Raw genomic sequence first — 25,737 nt, forward strand, 5'->3', positions numbered from 1 at the left:
GTATAATTCTAGATTATTACATCTTCCTTTTTTTAAGTAATAGAAAAAAGTTAGCACAAAAGATCACTTAATACACAACAATAATAAATATTTTAGACTAGGCATGGTTTACAAAACAAAGACATAACATTAACTCTGCTAAGCTCTTAACTGACACATGAGGCACAACAATACAAACAAACATGCAATAAGTTCGATAAAAACACGAATATACGTTTTCCTTTTTTTATTTGGTGTTTAAACCTAGAACTTTATAATATAGAACGTCTGGACAAGATTATGTGTTACAGTAAGTTCAGGTCTAGATAATAGCCATAAGTCCATCGGATCGTTATGAAAAAACGAATCAGTACACCGTGGCGATAAATAAATTAGATATGCGTCTAAAAAGTGTACAACAACAAGAGGAAAAAAATACAAATATCAATGAATATTTCGGATAACAGATATCCTTCATCAGTATGATATTAAACTGAGTCTTATTAATCTATGCTAATTTTCACCAAAATCTTGAACGTTATCATACAACTTCACAACCGAAATTAAGCTTGTAGAAAACTTGTATACAGTAATTAAGGTTCTAGATCATGTTTTATATTCTCTGGTAATGCTTTGTCAGTAAGCAGACATAATTGGAACGATGAGCTAGGTATTGAAGCAGAAAGTTTGAACAAGATAAGGTCTTTTCGCACTCTCCTGCATGGTCTCAGTTCCAATGCCTGAAAAAATAACCCACCCGAATCGTATATACCCTGTCTTAATTAAGGGTGATTATAATATGAAAAGAATAGAATAATTTGCTCCATAAGGCGTCATCTAATGCTGTAGTGACTCTTGGGATATTGTATGACCGAGTTAAGTTCTCAGTCAAGACATGCAGTCATGTCAGCTTAGACGGGAGGCTATGGATCTAGACGACTGTAATTGATCAGCTCAGTGCAACATTATACCAGTCTTATCTATATTACACACTTTTACACATACTGTCATAAAATGCCCGACAACTCCGGCCGGAGCACCACAAAATACAGAAACAAAGCAAACATTGAGACAACGACGGGGCACACCGGGATACATGTAAGATACCGTGGTAAAAAAACGCGATGACCAATGCAAACAATTCAAAAGACAACGTAGCAGTAGAGACGTGTATATTGAATTCATTGTAATATATATGTCTCTGGTAGCAGCAGAAATTTAATAAATAAGTGGCACACCTGTGCATGTATCGGTCACCTTGTAAAAAATCGCCAGTTTGATAATTTGGACTTTTAAATGCAAATTCTATAGTTACTCTTAGTGATGCTGGTTATTTTTGCAATTTACGTGTTTTACCTAGCTCATACAGGTTTTTTTAAGATAAGGGAGATACCATTTGATTTTTATGGGGGGGGGGGGGGGGGGGGGTGGCTAGGATGAAATTTGAAATAATAGGCAGGACAGGATTTTTGTGTTAAAAAAAAAGGCAGGACGAGCAACTTGGCAAAAAAAAAAAGGCAGGATGACAATTATGTAAAAAAAGGCAGGACCGAATAGAGTGTAAAAATAAAAAGGCTGAACAGAGATTACAACTAAAAAAAAATGCAAGTCAAAATTTTTCATTCTAGCCCCCCCCCCCCCCCCCCCCCCCCCCCCCCCCCCCTCTAAAAATCAAATGGTAGCTCCCTAACAGCCAAAACTACAACAGTATTATTCCCCTGCATGTTGATTTTGATAGCGAAATCAACATTTGATTGGTTTGAAACTATCCCACGTGACGTCAAACAAAACTTCATATTCCCTTCGGAGTATCATATTCCCCTCTGAACGTCGGAACTGCCTTGTGCGACGTTACCCGCGTTAATGTTTTAAAACGTTTTGATCGTTTTTTTAAGAATAGTACAGTAATTTCGTTTTTTAAAGATTATTTCAAATCTAAAAACAAACAAAATGAATAAATAATTAACTTTTAATCGGTACTGATTATCATTGTGTACGTTGTGTTTAGTTATAAAAAAAAAAACGGATAAGAAAACAATTATGTAAGTTAATATCTTATGTTCAGAAGAAAAAAAAGTATAGGCAGTGGAATAAAACATTCATTTTCCTTTGCTGAGGGAGATATGAAGATTTGTTCACCCTCGAAAAGTCATATTTCCCTCGGGCGATGCCCTCGTGAAATATAATTTTTCTTGGGTGAACAAATCTTCATATCTCCCTCAGGCGCGGGAAATAAATGTATAATAATCAACATTTCAGTGGCAGTAACCCTAAAAGGGGTTGTCAAATTTCCAGAGTAGATAGATCTTGTCATGTTGATTATTTCGCAGTTTACACTTTTATCCTTGCTCACATATCACAAAACAGCAAAAAAATGCGTGAAAGATTTTTTATCTCATCTGTAAAAAAAAATACTTAATATGTGACGTCCCCAGAAAATGTCACACCTCTTTGAAGTAAGATTATGTAAACAATTTCCAATACCCGTATATAATTCAAATAAGATAATCCTATGTAGGCAGAGGTGGCCAAACGTCGACTCTGCTTATTACAATTGGCGATGATTGACAATTAATGACGTGTGCCTAGTGAAATTTAACAACAATTTTTATTTATTTCTAATACAAGAGATATGTATATACAATCAGAGTTTTGTGTGTCATGGAGCTGTTGAGTTTGTTCCATTGGTGTACATGCCTGTTTCTCTTGCTCCTGTTCACACTCAGGGTTGTCAAATTTCAGAGTGAAAACGACATTAGTCAAAGAGTTTTGTGTGTCATTGAGTTTGTTCCATTGATGTACATGCATGCTTCTTTTGTTCCTATTCACACTGAGTTAAGCTCAAAGTGAACATGACCTTATTCAAAGAGTTATGTGTGCATTCATTGAGTTTGTTCCATTGATGAACATGCCCATTATTCACACTGAGTTACGCCCATGCAGTGAACACAGCCTTAGCGAAAGAGCTAGTTTTTGTTACATTGATACACATACCTGTTCGTCTTGTTCATATTCACACCGAGTTAAGCTCAGAGTGAAAACGGCCTTAGTCAAAGAGTTTTGTGTGTCATTGAGTTTATTCCGTTGATGTACATGTCTGTATATCTTGCTCATATTCACACTGAGTTAAGCTCATGCAGTGAACACAGCCCTTAGTGAAAGAGCTAGTTTTGTTACATTGATACACATACCTGTTTGTCTTGTTCATATTCACACCGAGTTAAGCTCAGAGTGAAAACGGCCCTTAGTCAAAGAGTTAGTTTTGTTACATTGATGTACATGCCTGTTCTCTTGCTCATATTCACACTGAGTAAGTTCAATGTGAACACCACCTTAGTCAAAGAGTTTTGTGTATCATTGAGGTTGTTACATCGATGTACATGCCTGTTTCTTGCTCATATTTACACCGAGTTAAGCTCAGAGTGAAAACGGCCTTAGTCAAAGAGTTTTGTATGTCATTGAAATTGTTCCATTGATGTACAGGCCTGTTTCTCTTGCTCATATTCCCACTAAGTTAGGTTCAATGTGAATACAACATTAGTCAAAGAGTTTTGTGTGCCATTGAGTTTGTTCCATTGAGGTACATTTACCGTTTTCTCTCTTGCTCATTTTCCGACGGAGTTAATCTCAGTGAGAACACAGCCTTAGTCAAAGGGCTAGTTTTTTTACATTGATACACATGCCTGTTTGTCTTGTTCATATCCACACTGAGTCAAGCTCAGAGTGAAAACGGCCTTAGTCAAAGAGTTTTATGTGTCATTGAGTTTATTCCATTGATGTACATGTCTGTATATCTTGCTCATATCACACTGAGTTAAGCCCATGCAGTGAACACAGCCTTAGTCAAAGAGTTAGTTTTGTTACATTGCTGTACATGCATGTTTCTCTTGCTCATATTCACACTGAGATAAGCTCAGAGTGAAAACAGCATTAGTCAAAGAGTTAGTTTTGTTACATTGATGTACATGTCTGTATATCTTGCTCATATTCACACTGAGATAAGCTCAGAGTGAAAACAGCATTAGTCAAAGAGTTAGTTTTGTTACATTACTGTACATGTATGTTTGTCTTGTTCATATTCACACTGAGATAAGCTCAGAGTGAAAACGGCCTTAGTTAAAGAGTTTTGTGTGTCATTGAATTTGTTCCATTGATGTACATGCCTGTTTCTCTTGTTCATATTCCAATTGATTTAAGCTCAGTGAACACAGCCTTAGTCAAAGAGTTTTTTGTTGTTGAGTTTGTTCCATTGATGTACAGGCCTGTTTCTCTTGTTCATATTACAAATGAGGTTAACTCAATGTGAACTAGACCCTAGTCTAAGAGTTCTGTGTATGAGAACACAATGAAGTCTTGAATTTATTGTAAGGAGCAAGTTCCCATGTTTAATGGTGAAAATATCTAGTACCTGTTATGAAAAAGATGGATAATGTTTAGTATATTGATATGCCCCTGTATCTATATAACTTTATTCAGTTCTGCTACTGAAATCATTATCCACACACCATAAGGCCAAATAAACAGGATTACATCTATGATTACATAATCCTAAGTTAATGCTTTGATAAAAATTCGTAAGGGTTCCGTGGAACCCAGTGTCTCGCCTACTTTTGCTGTTAATCGCAGACTCAACAAAAATGAGGAAAAAAAATAATAAAAATATTCCTCTCTATACTATCTTTTGATTGTAAGTAGCTTCTGTCCAAGTTTGGTAAAAATTCAGGATAGTTTATGAATCTAATAAATGTTTTAAAAACTTAAACTGCAGACTGTATGTAATGTTAACTGGAAGAAAAACTAAGTCCATTTATAAGTAAAATATGGAAAAAATGGAATTAAATTTTAACAAAATTTCCTTCTAGATACTAGCTTTTAATCATAAACAAGCTTCTGTCCAAGTTTGGTACAAATCCAGGATAGTTTAAGAAAGTTATTGAAATTTCAAAAACTTTAACCACAGAGTGAATGTTATGTTTCCTGGCAGAAAAACTAAGTCAATTTATAAGTAAAATACGGAAAAAATGGAATTTTTTTTTACAAAATTTACTTTTGAATATTATCTTATGATCATACACAAGCTTCTGTCCAAGTTTGGTAGAAATCCAGGATAGTTTAAGAAAGTTATTAAAATTTCAAAAACTTTAACCACAGAGTGAATATTTGTGGACGCCGCCAACGACGGAATGTAGGAACGCTATGTCTAGCTTTTTCGACAAAAGTCGAAGGCTCGACAAAAATATATTAAGTCCAACCATAAATAATTTAAAGCAAGATTTTTTTTATTTTGCAGCATACATGGTCATGGCTATCAAGTCCTCAAAGAAATAGAATTACCAATAGTTCCATACGAGGTACAAGGTTACAACTCCCTCAGACAAAGTTGACCTTAGATGGATTTTGCATTTTTGGTTATTCTTTTAAGGTACCTATTTGTCATATAGCTGCTCAAGTATTCCAACTTCCTTGGCTTTCATTTTTTTTAGTGTTCCTGATGGAGGTAAATCCAGAAAGTATTTCTGATGCAACAAATATACAAACTTATTTTTATTCATAAAGTACATTTCACCAAATAAATGAGATATGAGGAAACGGCAACAAGACAGAAACCAACAAATCATGGCAACCAAAAAATTCATTTCTTAAAATCTAATTTAAAACAAGATGAAACCAAACTATTTTTACCGAAAGTTGAGGAGTGATAGATCTGAAATGCTCACATAAAGCTTTGAAAATGTGACAACAATTTCATGAGTTGGACAGAGGTAAAACAGTTTACCCCTAATCCCTCAGGGCTCAGGGTATAATCTAGCTAAATTCCACTGTTTATACTATAAATCAGGACAAGGTCTGCAAACAAATTTCCTGATGATATAGGATTAATAACAAATACAAATTCACATTTGTGTCATTTAATAATGAACATGAAGTATATAATTTGGCCTATATTGTATTTAAAGACCAATACAAATAAATTCTTAAAATTCAATGAATTTTACAAATTGGTTTATATACTCAACTTTGTACTTTGTAACTTGTTGCAAATTTACAAAAATAATGAGCACATTTCATATATAATTTGTATACAATGCTTATCAATTGTAGAACTAATTTAATGTGGTCTTAACCAATGGCAAACAAACAATTAAGCATCAACACAACCGTTGTCATGGTGATGAAAACAAAATAATAATAATAATAATGCATATTTTTGTCAAATATAAAATTTTCAGTCTCATTGCACATGGTTCTCGTACATTTCATATTTACGCAATATCAATAAATACTTTTGAACACAGAAAAATAATTACCAAGGCAACCATGGTTCAAATCAATGGAAAACAAATAATACAACAGAGATTTTTGCATTTAACGGAAACTGATTTGATGGGTGGAGCTGAAACAGACTACAGTAAAGTTCCCTGACATAAATCATACATTTAATGTATCGATAAAGCATAAAAAGCTATGAAATGACAGAGAAATACCGACTGGAGAGAATTTTGATTATAGTATTTATATGAAACTCTCATATCTGAATCCATGGTTACCTCACTTGATATAAACTGGTTACCTTCCACATGTGCAAATAAGGAGATCCAGTTTTAACAAAACAGATCACAGAAACTGGAATGATATAAATAGCCTCACAAACAATGTACATTTAACTAAAGCAAATCATTTCTACAAATTTACACTTGGGTGTGATTCTCTTATAAAAATCTCAAATCTAAATCTGTTTTTTTCCCTGTATAAACAGTCAGATATTTATAAAAACTCAGACTAGAAATTCTTCAAGAAATCGTGCCTAGTTTCATATTCTATTTGTCCATTTAACAGAAGGATTTTCTATTTTGTTGGCCAGTTTATTGTATAGACATTTATTACCAACTAAATCAGGGCTAGACCATACAAGAGATCTATACTAATGAGATGTGACAGGCCATGCTTAAATTTTAGTATTGTCAAAAACAAGATCTAATGACTGGTTCAAATATAGCTTGAAAATAGAACACTGAATATACTATAGCCATATTTCACAATAAAATCATGCAACAAAATAATGGCCATGTTCTGATTACCATGAGCTAAAAAAAAATCTAAGTCTCTGTCTACAAAAAAAAAGTATGAGAAAAGTACTCACAAGTCTTGAAAATTTCAGTATAATAAAAAATATGAGTTATTGTAGAATCTAATGTCCAAAGAGCCCCTGTTTGTGATTGTTAATGTGATTTATAGACTTCCAAATTATTAGCAAATTAACCTTTTTTCCATGGTAAAATAAAAACTGCAATTGGGTATTACAAACAAAAATATTTGTGCAATTGTTTTAAATGAAAAAAATTAAATAAATCACGTAGAGATGCTGTTTAAGCACCAGTCTTAATTAATTCAATACAAAATAAAATAAAGTGTTCCATCACAGTTCCATATTTAACCAAAATTTAATGATTTTTCAGAGTGTTATGGTGTACATGCCCAAAAAATTTCCAAATTTGAAATTTGCAAAATGATCAGTTCCAAAGAAACCTCTTAATTATTTTCATATTTCTGAAAGCTTTTAAACATGGCCACCAACTGCTTTAGATTTTTGATTCACCCATGATACTTATTATATAACTATATTTGATGTAATATGCATCAGTGCTTTGAAAATCTGAAAATCTTTCAGTTCATGAATATTCTAATTCTTTGACAAGCTATATTTAACCACTATGATCTAAAAACCAGTCATTATTAAAGAGTAATAAAGTGATATCCAGTGTATGGTATCACAAAGTTACTGTTTAGCACACTATGTCCTAGCACCATATTTACAAACTTGTTCACATGAAAAAAAATTAAATAGCACACTGGTAGTTTACTGAGGGTCAACATATTATAGCACTGATGTAATTTATATGTCGTTGCATAGAAAAGCAAGTGGTGGTACAAAATCAACCTTAAGCTTACTGTCAAAGTTGTCAACTCTTCAGATATTGTTGGAAGCCTCCAAATATTTATTCAGAAAATTTGAAAATCCATTCCCGCCCCCTGATTATCATTCCCATTATAGGGAAAGCAATTTTGTAGCTCTTGAGAACAATCTGCGTATTTCATCTTTACTTCTTTATAAGTTGTTGTTTGTCTTATAAAATTGATCAAATTATTGTAAAACTTTGTGTTTATTTACACAATATAGAGTGCATATGCTATTTTAACATATGGTTTAGCTTACTAACTAATAATTATTTTCATTTTATTATAAATCTTTCCTTTACATCAAAAAATTATGAGGATCTATGACAAAATTTTCTTCAGAAGGGGATCTCCTTGAAGTTTGAAAAGTTAAATATAGACACTGACAGGTCCTCAGAATGAACAGCTGAAATTTCTGTAAAAAAATTCAAAACTTTCTTCTTCTCTAAAACTGAGGGTCTGTTGAGCCTATAATTGTAAAACATATAATTAGGGGAAAGGGGGGAGGGGGGGGGGGGGGGGCAGATAGTTTGGTTATAAAATAGACTATCTGTAAGCCATGGCATTATTATATAAATTATTTTAGTTTTAATACAGAGTATTGTTATAAGACAAAGTATACAATTACAAACAATAATAGCAATTGTAAATTTAAAGCACTTCACATACAAATTGTTGCATCACTAAGGCAAATGACAATGAGACCCAATTACCCTTATCTAAAATACCTTCATCAGATTTGTAGCTATAAATTGTAAAGGCTTCTGGGTAAAAAAAATGTATACCATTGAACCATGATTATACATATCAACAATGACAGCATTGAATGCATTGGATTATTTTATTTTGGTAGATTTACAATGATATTACCCATGATCCTTCACATTCTGTAACAACCAATCGTTTGCAGTAACAAATGATTTAAATCCTAACCAATGGAATCCCTTGCATATATCAAATGCTTTATTGCTATCAAATTGTTGTCTTCATGAAAAAGATAAAAAAATTCAAGTACTATGAGGAAAAAAATTAATGAGATTTCAACAACCATGAAAAACTACAGAAAAGTGTTGTCTTGCAAAAGGATTTTACAATACAAAATATCTTGTGACACCAAACCACCTTAGAGAAGGCAGTTGGCATCATATTTATTATATTGTCAAAATATTGAATTGCATAAAAATTTGAACCTTTGTACTTTTGTCTGTTATTCAGCTGATATAAACCCAGTGATACATGGAGTGAAAATGAGGAGGATGTGACCATTAAATCATTTGACTGCAGACTTGAGAAGATGGTTGTGAACAATGATAACAATAATAAATACATTAATGATAAACAATCTGTTAATTATGTCCATTTTTTGGCATTTTCACAATTTGATTTCCATTCAAAAATAAATTACTATAAATATGATATATATATTATATTAATTCAGAGATCAAAATAAATATACTATTCATCTATTTATTTTAAACTTCATTGTGTCTCCTATTTGATATCAAGTTTTGTCATGACACATTATATACTGTAGATTTAATGACGAGACAAAACAGCTTGTTTAATGGTACATGTAGTTTGTGTAAATAAGAAGCAACAGCTGATGTTTCAAAGGTGTCGATCAAATTAGAATATACAGACTAAGAGTATTAACCTGAGGCCATAGCATGAACTCCAAACATAACCAGAGTGGATATTGTTGATAGGGTGAGCACTTGCTGCTCCTGCAGAGTGGAATTTAATTTGAACAGGCAAAATTACCTCCCCCATTTCCTGAACTTGTACTTTTGGCTAAAAACTGGGGCGCTTCCTCCTAGGGATGCAGACCTTTGCTATTCTTCTACTATTCTAAGTACTACTTAACGGTTTTGATTAATCAAACTTTAACAAAAATAAATATCTGGTTATCTGCAATTAATGTTTGCAAAAATTAACATAACACCATAGGTTTCTGTATTTCTGTTATTTAAATCTTCAGAAAATATATATATAGATAGAATATTCAATCAAAATTAACTAAGAGACCCTAAGTGTCTGAGCGAGGGCAGGAAGGCAAAATAAAGTTAAGAACATGATTTTGAAATACAAGGATGCAAGGTTTTAGCATTTATGAAAGTTATATTATACCAAATGTCAATGGTTTCTCATAAGCCTTTATTATCTGAAGAACCAAATTAGAATTTTATTTAACCAGTTGCAAATAGTCTATCACAAGTATTTATAGTCTGAAGGACCAAATAAGAATTTTATTATACCAAATATCAACGGTTTATCAGAAGTATCTATTATCAGAAGAACCAAATTAGAATTTGATTGTAACAATTGTTAATAGTCTATCACAAGTATTTATACTCTAAAGGACCAAATAAGAATTTGATTATACCAAATATCAATGGTCTATCATAAGTATTCATTCTAAAAGAAGAAATGATATTTTTACAGTAAGTTGTTGATGACAAACACCATCAAATATTAACCATCCATGCCATGCTTGTAGGAAGCAGGTTTTTTTTAAAAAAAATACAGAAAAGGATTGTTATGAGATACCAATTACACCTTAACATAACTTAATTGTTGCAATGATGAAAATTTGAAGACATTTTTCAGACATTAATCCGTCAACTTGGACTTTGATTTTTTTTAAATTTATCTTGAATTTTAAGCCATATTATTATAACACTTAACAGCATTGTCTCTTGTTCAATGATCAACAGAATGTTTTAAAACATTGTGAAAGTTGTGAAAGTAAAGCATCTTATTAACACATACTAGAATTTTCAAATAGATAAAATCTTGTGTTTTGTTTATTGGGTATTTTTATGTGGAATCAAGTAGCTAAATTATTAAAATTAATAGGATAATTAACTAATAATAGGAATATCATTCAACAAAATTTGTATGTACCCTTTTTCTAATTTTTGCAAAAATGAACCACTTATTTCAAAATCACTACTACATGAATAGGACTAACATACAAATGTGGAACAAAATACACAATTCTTAAATAATGCATAAACTAATTCTATATACAAAATTTTTAATAAATATATAAATATTGAAACAATAAATATAATTTTTTGACATATTTCGGCAAACACCACCGGCTTTAAAAAAACAAAGGGAAATTCTTCTTGCATGTTCTGAAGTATGGGCTACAGATTGAAGTATGGGCTACAGACTGAAGTATGGGCTACAGATTGACTAAACTTTACTGATTCAGAATCGGATTCATTCCAAGATATATTTGCTAAATCATAACCAATGATGTAACTGTATTCTAATTTTGGTGTACCAACAATAAAGATACCCATAAGCCTTTCGATTCTGACCAATGAATAACAAACAAAACTGTTAATCTTAATGGCAGCTAAAGTACCAGATTGTCATTCCATCTGAAACAAGTCATTTTGATATTTATTACAAACGAATAAAATTCACAACCATGATGCAGTTCTGCTTTACACTTGGTGATCTTGAATGTGTATGATTTACACATAGCTGGACTTTAAAAGAGTACATGCCACAACGAATTGAGAAAAAAAAAACTCCATTTGAAGCATTCCTAGAATTTTGATTTTGTAGTAGATGAAAATTTAGTGTAAAAATGACAGCTGCTAATTCGATATAGGTAAATTCCAGCAAAATTTTACCTGTTTTTAGTATGTGCATGGCGATATGGAAATTTCATTTAAAAAATACTGGTAATACGTGTATCTAGTTTAGCTGATATCTTTATATATATAAAACTTGCAGCCTAAAATTATTCATACATTCATTCTAACTTTTATGAGAATAGGAAAATATAGAAGAATTACCCTTTGTCCCCATTCTATCACAATGGCTATAAACACAACCAACCATCATGCCTTGATTATTCCCCCTGATAGCACTCTCTATTAATATACAGAAAACAACTTTGGCATTGTTCTTCATTAATTACATAAAATAACACAACTTGATAAAAGAATCCTTTTTGTTGTATCTTTGTTTACAATCACTAATGACTAGTAATAACCATGGTCAAGATATATTGCTGTAGTAACAACAACTTTTATTGCCGTAGTGACATGAATGTTTCGTGTGGAATGCACTTTACTTGTCATGCTCCATTGTTAAGTACTCCAAGGTCAAGGTCTACTGAGATCTATCATCAAATGACAAACTGAGATTTTGAAATGCCATGGAAATGTAAGATTCACAATTTATTTTTTTAATTTATTGAGAAATTCTTCATGACACAGTGGAACAGAGGCCACTGATATTAAACTGGAATCTTAAAACTGAACTTAGCAATGGAAGAACAATTTAGCACTTTAAGCTTAAACCATAAACTGTTATTTAGTGTATTTCAAAAACTAACTTTCAAATGTAGTAAGCATAACATGTTAAACAACAAATACTTTGGAGGAATGTATGAAATTTGTGGCAATTAAAAGTAACCTAAAATACAGTTTATCTCAAATTTAACTTTTATCTTAGTTCACCTTTTTAAAAGAAAAGTCATGGTAAAAGAATTAATACCAAAAAATACTTTACAAATTAACATTTCAGATATGATTAAGAAAATAAACATATTTTAACTACAAACATTCAACTTTCTACAATATGAGACCAAGATGTCTTAATTCTTATAAAACAAAATAAACAAACTAAAAAGGCTTTATAGAACTGATTAAAAAAAGATCCTCTAAGATCTGACAACAGGGCACCAAAATCTGATTAAGGTCTTCCAGAAGACATTTATGGTAAGACTGTTGAGGGAAGACCTTGAGAATGCCATGGTTTTATCACAAAGGTTGTCAGCCAATAGCTGCCATACTGTTAAGATTTGGATCACTGTCACGTCTCTTTGATCTTTTGAAGACCAGTTTGTACATAATATACCAGATCTGGCACAGAAGAATGTAAAGTCAGAGATCCACACTGATCGTCAATATCACCATAAAATTCTGAAACTAGAAAAAAATAAACTGTTTGTAAAATAAAATTTGTGACACTTTGTGAATCAAAAATATTTCAAGTGTGAATGGTATATTTTGCTTGAATATATTTTTCTTGTAAACTGTATGCATTTTATTATTGAAGTTGTAGCACAAAATTATGCAGTCATGTATTTTGGCACTTGTTCCGGCTGTTACTCATTGGAATCCACAACATCTAATATTATGTTTTAAGAGGTCACGATTTCTGTACGACTGTTATATAATAAGTTATCTATAGTCATTCTGTTTTATACAAGATCTAGTAGTATTTTCTATGTAGACGTTAATTGTTATGGACGATTATTTAGAAGTTATGCCTTATCTATGCCTATCAACCCAATTTGTAGACTTTAATTGTCATAAAAGATTATATAGAAGTTATGCCTTATCTATGCCTATCAACCTAACTGTCTCTTTATATCTTTTATTTGTTGATTGACTGCATAAGAAAACAATTAAAGAGAGAAGGAGTTTCAAAATATTTTACAACATTATTTGAGAGTATTTTTTTTTAAATATGGTTGCCGGGGGGAAATGTAATGCATAACCTTAGAAAAAGTCAGAAAGGTTGAGAGACAAACCCTTAAGCAACCAATGAATTTCCATGCCAATATTTTTTTACCTTTATGATCACTATATACAGATTCTGCTTGATCCCAGAATTCATGGCACTGGACGACATAATTAACTATACTATGATACTGTTGAGTAATGGAATGTATCCGCTGAGGAACTGCGACCGTTCCTGGTGATGACATGGTTGGTTGAGTGGAAATGTTCCCGTTCGGAAGTTTGGAAGGCGTATAACCACTATCCTGTAAAAGTAACATAACATAATATAGCCAAGCTGAAGATAATTTGATTAAAAGATGGTTGTTTGCCTCTCTGCACAGTTGACATAGAGATTAATGAAATAATATTTATTACAGAATAAACAATACACAGATGTCAGCCTTGCAGCAGTCACATGACTAGAAATATGAAATATATAATCAATATGAAATTTACAACATAAAACATTCTTAAGTCATATTGTTATGTATTAACATTCTATTATTATATCAAATTTGACATCTACATATCTCTATACTATTTTAAGAATTTCTGTCTGTTTACATTTCCTGCTTCCTCTAAATGATTCTGATGTTAACATATTTGTAGTCTAATGGTCCTTTTCATTCAATGATTTCTGATATTAAGAAATGATATATCTACAATTCTGTTTACAAATTAGTACAGATTTTTAAAAAAAATTTAAAATGTTTTAAAAATTTAGTATGGAGATCAGTTGTCTTTACATATTCTTATGAAAAAAGAAAATATCTTAAACTGTTCTCAATTCTACAGGAGGATGAATATCCCTTGAATTTTTTTTTATTAATGAAAGAACCTTAGTGAGCGCGCTCACATACCCCACGTCCCCACATTGTCATTGGAGAAATAAAATAAGTGTCAGAAAAAAAAATTGTATCAGGAAAAAAAATTGAATCATAATTTCCTGTCAATATGCACATCTACATAGTATGTCCTTAATATCTACACAGTTTCATGAAATTCTGTTGTGTGTTTGAGAGGAGTTGCGATGACAAAAGGTTGCAGTAGTATATTGGGTAAATAAGTTCAAAGGGGCATAACTGCTGGAAAAAAATTTGAATCGTAATTTCCTGTCGATATGCACATCTACGTAGTATGTCCTTATTATCTGAAAAGGTTTCATGAAATTTGTTGTGTGGTTTGAGAGGAGTTGTGATGACAAACTGTTGCAGTAGTACATTAAAGTAAATAAGTTCAAAGGGGCTTAACTCCTAGAAAAAAAATTGAATCACAATTTCCTGTCGATATGCACAACTACATAGTATGTCCTTATTATCTAAAAAGGTTTCGTGAAATTCTGTTGGGTGGTTTGAGAGGAGTTGCGATGACAAGAAACAGGACTGACGGAGGGTAGTATATTGGGCAAATAAGTTCAAAGGGGCGTAACTCCTGGAAAAAAAATTGAATCGTAATTTCCTGTCGATATGCACATCTACGTAGTATGTCCTTATTATCTGAAAGGTTTCATGAAATTCTGTTGTGTGGTTTGAGAGGAGTTGCGATGACAAACTGTTGCAGTAGTACATTAAAGTAAATAAGTTCAAAGGGGCGTAACTCCTAGAAAAAAAATTGAATCACAATTTCCTGTCGATATGCACAACTACATAGTATGTCCTTATTATCTAAAAAGGTTTCGTGAAATTCTGTTGGGTGGTTTGAGAGGAGTTGCGATGACAAGAAACAGGACTGACGGATGGACGGACGGACGGGTCAAAAACATTATACCCTCCGCAACCCGTTGCGTGGGGTACAATTATATTTTTATAATCAATTACATAATTGAAATAATTATTTTTGGTAAAGGGGACAAATCTTTGGAGTCTGCCCTAGGGTTAAATACAAACTGATACTATTTGAAGAAGACCCATCACTGCAGCAGGGGAAGGTATCTGCAGAAGACAACGTTTTACCTGTGATCTTATAGACCCATCACTGCCAGCAGGGGAAGGAGAAGGCGACATGGGAGATGGCGTCGATCGGTTGTTCCAATGGGGGGACGGCGCATGAGCTGGTTGTTTTGATGATGAAGTCTGAAAAATAAAGCATCATTTAAACAAACATTCTGAAAATTTAGAGAAAAATGGAATTGACATATCTCAGAATTTCAAAGACATAAACAACTAAATATAAAAAATAAGCATTTTAATCTTATTTAAATCAGATATGTTATTTCATCAGTTTATTGTGCTACAGAATTTTCCTCAAAATAATATTTCGGTTTGACACATTCAATCAATACAATATTGTCTGCATAATGTTTATGTGCGATAAAAAAATTGTCATTTTAACATCTGCAAAGATAACAGCGTTTTGTGTGAAATACTATTGTGCATACCAGTTCACATTAAAGATAAAATTTGTTATATCAAGTTTGTTTTTTTAAATTTGCCATTAATACCTACAATCTAGCTCAAACTACTGTCATTATCAAGAAGAATGTACAACTAGTATCATTCCTGTTGGGTAGTTGTAATGTTGCAGAAAAGCTGTAGATACAGAGATCTTTGAAATTAGAGAAAAAAAATTCAAATTGACACTGGAGTTATGTCCCCTGGTCCATAAATTTACCTTATTGTGTTCATCGATGATTTTCTTGAACTTCAAAGCTTCGTTTTTCTTCATTTTGTACAACTTAAAACATAGTATTGACTGGATTCTATATCTGATAAAAGAAAAACAATATATCTTTGATTCTTCATTCAGAATAATTCATTATCAACAAAATCATCTGTTACATGTATTTCATCACTCTACATACAAATATCACTCAGCTTTCTCACATTCAAAAAAACAAATTGTTCATTTTCAGGTATTTTCAATTCAATTTAACAAAGGATCACATACAACTCTATATCCACAAGTGTCTTCATCCCAGATTAGACACTGAAATCCAAGAACTTAACAAAATTGTAAAATAAACTGAAAATCAACACCTAGGACTCCTTGTTCGTACTATACTTTAGCTATTAAGATCTGAACAACATTGATAGTTTGCTGAATATTTCACTTTAAATGGACAATGTCTGACAAATTTGCATTCAAAACTACACCGGAAATTTTAGTTCAGATTTTATCACTTATTTACAATCTATCAAGTATTAAGATCTGATAGACTGAATTCTGTATACTTTCGTGATTCTTTTTTTGCCATGGCATTGTAAGTTTTTCGACTTATGAGTTTGAATATCCCTTTGGTATCTATCAACTCTCTTTTAAAACCTAAAATTTTCAACGCATATATCATTTGTCAAGAACATACTTTCAATGGAGGTTTTAAGGAATCTGCCATTGCTAATAGAATAAACAGCTGCGCCATGAGCGCATGATACGCCCGTCGTCTTGTGTGTGAATTTTTATGCAATAAGCATAAATAGTTTCTGACATACGGCGTGACATGCGAAAACCCCCTTTTTTTTTTTTACAAAAAACTCAATATCTCTAAAATAAAATTTTGTATTAAAACCAAAAAGTATACAGATCTTTAGATTAATATAACTAAGAAGTGTGTAAAATTTTAAGCAATAACCATAAATCGTTTTTGAGATACGGCGAGACATGTGAAAACCCCCCTTTTAAAAAAAAAAAAATCAATATCTCAAAAATAAAATTTTGAATCAAAACCAAAAAGTATACAGATCTTTAGATTAATATAACTAAGAAGTGTGTAAAATTTTAAGCAATAATCATAAATCGTTTTTGAGATACGGCGCGACATGTGAAAAACCCCTCCTCTTTTTTTACAAAATACTCAATAACTCAAAAATAGAATTTTGAATCATCACCAAAAAGTATACAGATCTTAAGGCTAATATAACTAAGAAGTGTGTAAAGTTTTAAGCAATAACCATAAACTGTTTTTGAGATACGGCGCGACATGTGAAAAACCTCTCCCCCTTTTTTAACAAAATACTCAATATCTCTAAAATAAAATTTTGCATCATCACCAAAAAGTATACAGATCTTAAGATTAATATAACTAAGAAGTGTGTAAAGTTTTAAGCAATAATCATAAATTGTTTTTGAAATACTACGCGACATGTGAAAAAAAACACACACCTGTTTTAGTTACTAAGTCCCGTAACTCAAAAAGTTTTAATCTTATTTTCACCAAAAAGTATACAGATCGTTTGACCATCATAAGAAACAACTATGTTAAGTTTCATGAAATTTGGATAAGTCATTCTCAAGTTACGGTGCGACATGTTTAAGCCGGACAGACAGATGGACGGACGCCGGACATTTGTATACCATAATACGTCCCGTCAAAAATTTGACGGGCGTATAAAAACTGATTTTATCTTATCTCCAGTAGTCAGCCACAGGTTCTGAACAATTTCATAAAACTAAAGTGGGCTGATCTGTTTGGGCCCTATTGGTTTTAAATGCTCTCCAACATTATACATCTTTGGCTTATCTAGATGCATTTGGTCTGAAGTATACTTGATAAAAAGTATTCCAGAAACGTGTCAGAGCACAGAAACCAGTATGGTATATAATTCCCTCCTCCCCCACATTTTTTAAAATCCAAAAATGTTAACACTTACATTAATACTGCTAGTTTTTTCTCTGTATCTGAAGTTTCAGCACTAGGCCTTATTTTACAGATATGACTACAAACAGAATAAAAACAGATTATTAATTATACATTAAAGAACACATAATATGGTAAAGATCTACATATACTCTGGATTCATTCATTTTCATGGAGACCAATTTTCGTGGATTGAGGAAAACATGTATTTTTGTGGATAATTGATTTCATGATTTTGCCAAAGTTTGCATACAAGCCAATCACAAATGTGTATTTCATTAAAACATTGTATCCCCATTTACCAGTGTCATGGAAAAAACTGAAAGTTCTTATTTCAGAGCCTGTATTTACTGTATATTTAGACAATCGCTCATAATGGAAAATTAATACATAAGATTCCTACATTTGTAGCTTATTACCTACTGTCCCATTTCTAACATTAATAAAAACATTACATCGATTTATGAATAAAAAAACTATGAATATAATAACATAAGTAAAGTTTAGATCTGACATAGTCGACTGCTTTAATAAATATACATATATCCTGTTATAAGGCAGTTGTATTTTTGTCATTAATCAGAGAAGTAACATAATCCTAATCACTTTATTGAAGAAAATCATGACTATGTGAAAGTCAACAAACTATACATTTAAATTTAGTGAATAAATAATTAATGGCAATAGTGTATCCCATTGAAGTAATGAGTTTTTAATACCTCCCATAGGAAGAGAAAATCGCCTTACTGCAAAGTTGGAAGATTGATAGATTACAAAAATGTCAAATGAACACGTTAATCCTCGGTAACAATTTTAACAGCTGAAACTTCTACAATTCTCAAATGTTTATTAACAATTCTAATACATTTCAGAAGTGTTTCAGATGCTATTATGGAAAATTTTACACTTAAAAATAATGATTTGTAAAGTATTCTTTGCCATATAAACCTTCCCAGTCAAATGGAAGCTAGAAGAGGACTAACATTATACTAGTCTATATATTAGACTACAGTATCTTATATGGTAGCGAATTATGATTTTTTTTATAATTCAGTTTCAAATCTAATGCATTCTGGGTAATATTTTCCAAAAGTGTACATCAAAACATAATTGGTTCATGATGTTCAAAAGATGAGTATCCAACCAATAGTGTAACCTCATTTTCATTTTGATAAACATACAAGACTACCCACAATTCTTAAAATTGGGAAATGGCTAGTTCCTACAGGTGACTAATTAATTTATACTATAGAGGAGTTGAGGCATTATGAAAATATGGAGATTCAACCATTCAGTAGGAATGTTCCTGACCATAACTGACCAGTTTTTTACGACTATACAAGTTACAGGTCGTCTGATCTTATGTAAAATTGTGCCAAATATTTCAGGGCAATAGCATAAACCATAATTGGTGTTGCATTGAGGAAACATAGCTGCTTAGGAACATTCTGACTGGTTAAGGTGTCCTGTATGTGGACCTAAAGACTTAAAACTGAAATGGTCCATTTAGACAAATTTTAATATGCAGGTCATTACAGCTGTCATTCTCAAGTGTATTTGTAAAGTACTTAAAAGAGAATTTCACTATACATAATCAGAATTATAATTCAATGTTGGTAAGATGCACTCGATATTCTCATCAGTATTATCCATTATAATTCTCTTGGTAAGGATTGTACTAAGAAATTGTAGCAATTTATTACATCTAAAAGTAATTTTACTATTTTTTTCCAGGAATTTTCATTTCACTAACAGACTGCAGAATAAAATCCTAGTATTTAGACGTTACAGCTTTTGCTATCTGTACAGAAAATAAATGACTTTCTACAAAACCACAAGAAAGATATAAAACTAATGTTAATTTAATGTAATTTAATCTTCTAAAACAGTAGTGCTGAATCAATATAGTGAAATATTGGTTCATAAAAATTAACAAGTCGGAAAAAAGAAATTAAAGGAAATTATTTTTAAAATAACTGTTCATCCTACACGGCTACAAATTGCCAAGTTACTAAAAAATTGCACTCTTTCAGATCAAAGGATTTTTTCTAACACATAACTAACTATATAATAAGAGTTAAATATCTCTGGTGAACTTTTTTGGACTTCTAAAGAATATGGAGTGAATGTTTAAATTAATGTTTGCTATTTTCAGAGTGTTCTCATATAAAAAAAAAAATAGTCTAGACAGATAAAGGGAATGTTTGGGTACCTACTACACAGAGAATGTTATATGGCTTTTTCAATATCACACCTGTATCAACCCAGACACCAATATAATCCCAAGAGCTATACAACTAAGTGTATAATAAACCAGTCTTGTAACAGTAAATAGGTAACGGTAATGCTTTCTATAACATTTGAATACATCTTGCCATGTAAATTAATTATCTTGACTTTCATGAGTAGATAAATAATATGATTATGAATTGTCAAGAATATATCAAATTAGGATCTTTTCACAGTAAAAAAAAATTGAAAAAATAAATTGTCCTTAAGTAGGCTAAAAAGGGCAAAAACAATATCCATGAAAATACTTGTGTTTACAGTATACTGCATCTGCACAATGCCAGGCTATTTAAACCTCTCTGATTTAATATTTTGGGGTTGGTGCAAGTTGTTGTTTCCTTCAGCATTTTTCAACAGTTGTTTTCTTTTAAACACTAGATCTGATTCTATCTCTTTTTATTTCACAACCCAGATTTGATTGTTTTACAAGATACTTACGATATTAAGTTAAATGTGTCAGAGTACATTTTATAAACATCGGTGGCCTTGCGTTCCTCTTTCTCCATGGCATATCCACACAATACAAAGGACGACATAGACTCAATATACAATAAATACATAGCAATTCTGTCAGTCTGAAAAAAAAATCTAAATAATCTAAATACCTAGAATTAAAACCGATTTCATTATCTGAAATGGATGGAAAATATTATAACTTTCTGGCAAAAGCAGAATCTATATGATTTATATAGTCTTCTGTAATAGATGCATGTCTATACAATATATCAAGCTCTCAATTGCCTAGAGAAGAAAAGTTGTGAATAAATTTAACATCAACTATCAAAGATAAATTAAAGGAGTATTACATCAATGGGATAGCAAACCAATGACCCAAATACTGTAAATTCACAAATTATTGCAAGGTTTTTATGAATGCGAATGATGCGACTGGGTGACTATCGCAATAATAAGAACTAGCATTCTGACATTGTCTGATATCTGTTACATATAGCTGTATACAGATTTTCCTGATATCGCAATAATTAATCTCGCATTTTGTCCATTTTTAAAAAATCGCAATAATAAATGCACCCAATAAATTCTGAATTTACAGTAACCAAAGCATTAGGTGTCAACCAATGACAAGGTTCCTGACTTGATACATGTACATAAACATGTAGCAGGGTTAAAATAGTTACATAGTAGACATCAACCCAACCCATTTTGTAAAGTTGGTTACAAAAAACCTGCAATTTTTACTGATAAACAAAAACATGTCTATTTAGAAATTTATTCATAAGCCTCTATGTAGTTTTTACAGGCTGTCTGAATGTGTATGGTAATTATAATTTCTCAGTTATGTAAATGGCGTTTATGTTCTAATCAACACCTATTCTGCACTACCAGATGATTTATGAGCAAAAAACCTGTCCTTCATTTATTAAACAAATGTTGCAATAGATTGCACTCAATCATCACATTTACTAAGAAGAATTGACAAAAAACAACTGACAGTATTCTTGACATTGACAGTCCAGTCCTGAAGTTAATTACAGTGTCAGATAATCAAACAAATTTAACTCTACTGATTAGTTCATTTATTAAACTTCAAAATATGTCTTCATTGTCATCAAAATTGATTGTTTACTATTAAATACTTTTATAGCAACCATTCGACATTACAACATCCGAGACCGGTTATTCTAGCTCTCGTCCTTATCTACATGTAGATTTTTTTCAAGAACAATCAATTTTTTTAATAGCTATTTAGAGAATTTAAATTAAACTGACTGATTGCAAGACAATATGAACTCTGACTTTGGTCCAGTCCCAAAATTCAGACGTAAGGCAAAACAAATTCTCTATTGTTAATAAGCTACTTCACTTGGTCCTACATTTGTATTTTTATTCTTTACAAAAGCCATTTCCAAGCTAAAAATTGCATCTTGATAATTTTCCATAATTTCTAAGCCTGTATTTTTAAAATAACTTTCATTTCCATCAAATATAGTTACTCCCTAATTTTGTTTTGCTCTTGTTACCACAAATTTCCAATAACAGGATCGGTTGTACTAGCATACTAGCAAAGTATTTTTCAATAAATGTTTTATTTCCTTCATCACTTAAGGAAATGGATAAATAAAAGATCTAGTTTTCCTAATCCCACTTTTGGATTGATGATGTCTAGTTGTTATATATCTGTACATATCTTATTGATAAATCCATTCAGAAAATATGTCTGTCATACAGGATTTCCTGGAAAATTTCCGGCACTGCACCATTTGCACTGTCCAAAACTATTACATAATATTTTTTGTATAAATCTAAATATCTCTAAACATTACATCTACTCTAACTTACAAAGTCTGGATGATGCTTTAGTCGTTTGGCAAGTTCATCTGCCTGATGCTTCAGATCTCTGGCACGAGATCGGTGAATATCACTTGATTCCAGGCTGTAATATATCAAATGGTCAAAAAATATTCCACTATTTCTCAATTCTTTAAAACTTAGCTTGAGCATGTGATATAAGCATCTAAACACAACATTATCAACAGAAAGTTAATTATGATAAATCTTAAATAAATGTGGATAGTGTCCACATGTGGACACAGATGATGCCCCCGCTTGCATATCATATAGTTATAAAGAGACTTAACTGAAGAACGGTAAAAGTGACGCTACCCAAATTTGAACTTGATCTGAGTTTTGTGGTAATAAGCATTGTGTGTAAGTCTCATAACATTTGGTTGAGGCTAACTTAAGTAGAGAACAGAAACTAAAAATTCAGCAATTTTTCTATTTGTAAACACCCATAACTCTAGAACAGTTGTGTATAAGTTTTACAACATTTGGTTGAGACAAACTAAAAAATTCAGCAATTTTTATGTTTATAAAGGGACATAACTCTAGAATGGTAAAAGTGTTGCCACCTAATTTCGTACTTAATCTGTATTATGTAGTAATAAGCATTGTGTATAAGTTTCATAACATTTGGTTGAGGCAAACTCAAGTTAGAGAACTGAAACAAAAAAATTGTACTTGATCCTTACTGAGTTTTGTGGTAATGAATATTGTGTATAGGTTTCATAATGTTTGGCTGGGGAAAACTTCAGTTACAGAATGGAAACTAAAAAAATTTGCAATCTTTCTATTTATAAAGGGGCATAACTCAATAATGGTTAAAGTGACACTACCCAAATTCAACTTGATCTGTGTTTTATCAGTGGAAGTCAATATTAAACATTGCATTGTATAAAGCATTGATTGTAGTTGATCCAACTATAATCATGGTCAAAGGAAGATAACTCCAATTTTAAAAATATATTATATAAACTTGATATTTAGAAGAAAATAAAAATTTTGCAATTTTTCCTTTTATAAAGGGGCATAACTCTAGATCGGTTAAAGTGACACCACCAAAATTCAAACTTGATCTGTGTTTTGTGGTAATAAGCATTGTGTATAAGTTTCATAACATTTGGTTGAGGCAAACTTAAGTTAGAGAACGGAAACTAAAAATTTTGCAATATTTCCTTTTATAAAGGGGCATAACTCTAGATCGGTTAAAGTGACGCCACCAAAATTCAAACTTGATCTGTGTTTTGTGGTAATAAGCATTGTGTATAAGTTTCATAACATTTGGTTGAGGCAAACTGAAGTTAGAGAACGGAAACCAATTTCGGGACGTACGTACGTACGTACGTACGTACAGACGGACAAGGGTAAAACTTAATGCCCCCTCCGCTACGGCGGGGGCATAAAAAAGTCATAGCAAATGAACTTTATTCCACAATTACTACTAACATGACTAAAGGTTCTTTTTCTTCATACTTCCACATTTGTACTGTTGTTTGTCTTTTTTCTTTATCAGTCATGGCGTTGTCAGTTATTTTTTCATTTTTTTGAGTTTGAATGTTCCTTTGGTATCCTTCGCCTCTCTTTGTGAAAATTAATCATGGATATTGGGCTAGATCATACCTTTCCTTCACCATTTAAGTGGTTTTTTTTCAGGTTACTTTTTAATTATATGCTTTTATCTATCTAAAATTATTGCCACAATATATAGCCTTTTTGTGCTGAGGTAGTAAAGAAAACACCAATCAACCAATCTATACAAAATATCATCCATAGAAAAAAATTAAAGTAGGTCAAAATGAGTATAGAACTCATAAAATCAAGTTTACATTAAGTGCCAGCTCATAAGTGGCTGTAATTGTCTGTCAAATTAAGAATGACGAAAATGGTAAAATCTTTTGTTGTCTTTGTTGAAATCAATTAAAACTTGTCAAAGGCCACAATGTGACCCATTAAGATCTTTTTTGTTAATTTGTGATTCTGGGTTGTTGTCTCATTGAAATTCATCCGATTTCTTCTTGGTACCAATATTTAATCTTATAAACCAATATCTTACGGTTCATCTGGTTTCCTGACTGGTTTGCGACTGAAAGGTTCGTGTTCACCGTCTCCTTCTCGATTGAAGATGGTTTCTACAGAGGACGGGTGAGCATCACTGTTAGCCTGGCCATTAAGGTCTTCCACCTGCAAAACAGTTAAAATTTTTGAAAAAAACTCAGAAAAAAACTTACTACAATTTTAATACTTGATTCATGTTTTGACAAGCATAAAATATGAAAACATATATACTTTATTTTTGTATGTCATTTTCTTTTATCTCCAACCACTTTAATAGTCTAGCTGTGTTCAAGACATACGGCCTTATAATTATAAATTCAATTTTTTGATATTTGTATATATTTAATTAAGATATCTGTACCATATCGATTAAAAGGAAGATGTATGTTGATTCAGTCATGAAAAAATATTAGCAGAAATGGTGAGGTCCATGTTTGAGATCATACAGATTAAAAGTAAGAATGCAGGTGCACAACTTCATGTCCTATAGAAGAATCTTTGCAAGTTTTGTGGAATTCTGTCAAGCAGTTTTAAAGTAGTTAAGGATAAAATTACAATATAAGCAGATATAGCTAAGTCCATGATTTTGGTATGGGAAACATCAATATCACTTAGATTAAATGCTTTAAATTGCAGGTGCACAATTTCATGTCTTGTTTAATAATATTTATTTGGTGGAATCATGTCAAGTTGTTTTCAGGTAGTTCTTGATTAACAAAGTTTGACACTGATGATACAAGAGGTCAGAATTGATCCCTTTGTAATGCTCATCTTTGCTTTTTACAGTGACATAAATTAGGGTACCCATTTCTTAACCAAAATAATTTTACAACAATAGCACACACATCAAGAAGCAGGTTGTCTAAGTCTGGCCTGCAGACGACACAAAAACTAGGGCAAGAAAAAGTTGTATAGTAGTTCAGCAGATTTATCATACTCATTTAGATATTCTTTATATTCAATTCACATAAGTGTTTCTTAAATGACTTATTTAATTAATGACAGAAAAATTACAATATGGAACAGATAGTTTACATAAAATTATTCTTT

General features: G+C 31.6%; 1 protein-coding gene across 1 annotated transcript in view; it reads right to left on the reverse strand.

Annotated features, from left to right (window-relative positions):
• Positions 1 to 5,872: 5,872 nt before the first annotated feature.
• Positions 5,873 to 25,737, reverse strand: part of LOC127716383 (AF4/FMR2 family member 1-like) — an 87,333-nt gene continuing 67,468 nt past the window's right edge. Inside the window, exons 13-20 of the mRNA XM_052222567.1 lie at positions 24,686 to 24,813; positions 22,633 to 22,726; positions 20,770 to 20,906; positions 18,056 to 18,121; positions 16,080 to 16,173; positions 15,422 to 15,541; positions 13,540 to 13,732; positions 5,873 to 12,890 (exon numbers count right to left, since the gene is read on the reverse strand). Coding sequence (XP_052078527.1) covers positions 12,775 to 12,890; positions 13,540 to 13,732; positions 15,422 to 15,541; positions 16,080 to 16,173; positions 18,056 to 18,121; positions 20,770 to 20,906; positions 22,633 to 22,726; positions 24,686 to 24,813 — 948 coding nt within the window. The 3' untranslated portion in view covers positions 5,873 to 12,774. The remainder of the gene's footprint in view (positions 12,891 to 13,539; positions 13,733 to 15,421; positions 15,542 to 16,079; positions 16,174 to 18,055; positions 18,122 to 20,769; positions 20,907 to 22,632; positions 22,727 to 24,685; positions 24,814 to 25,737) is intronic.

Source organism: Mytilus californianus, unplaced genomic scaffold, assembly GCF_021869535.1.
Source record: "Mytilus californianus isolate M0D057914Y unplaced genomic scaffold, xbMytCali1.0.p SCAF_9, whole genome shotgun sequence".
NCBI classification, from domain to species: domain Eukaryota; kingdom Metazoa; phylum Mollusca; class Bivalvia; order Mytilida; family Mytilidae; genus Mytilus; species Mytilus californianus.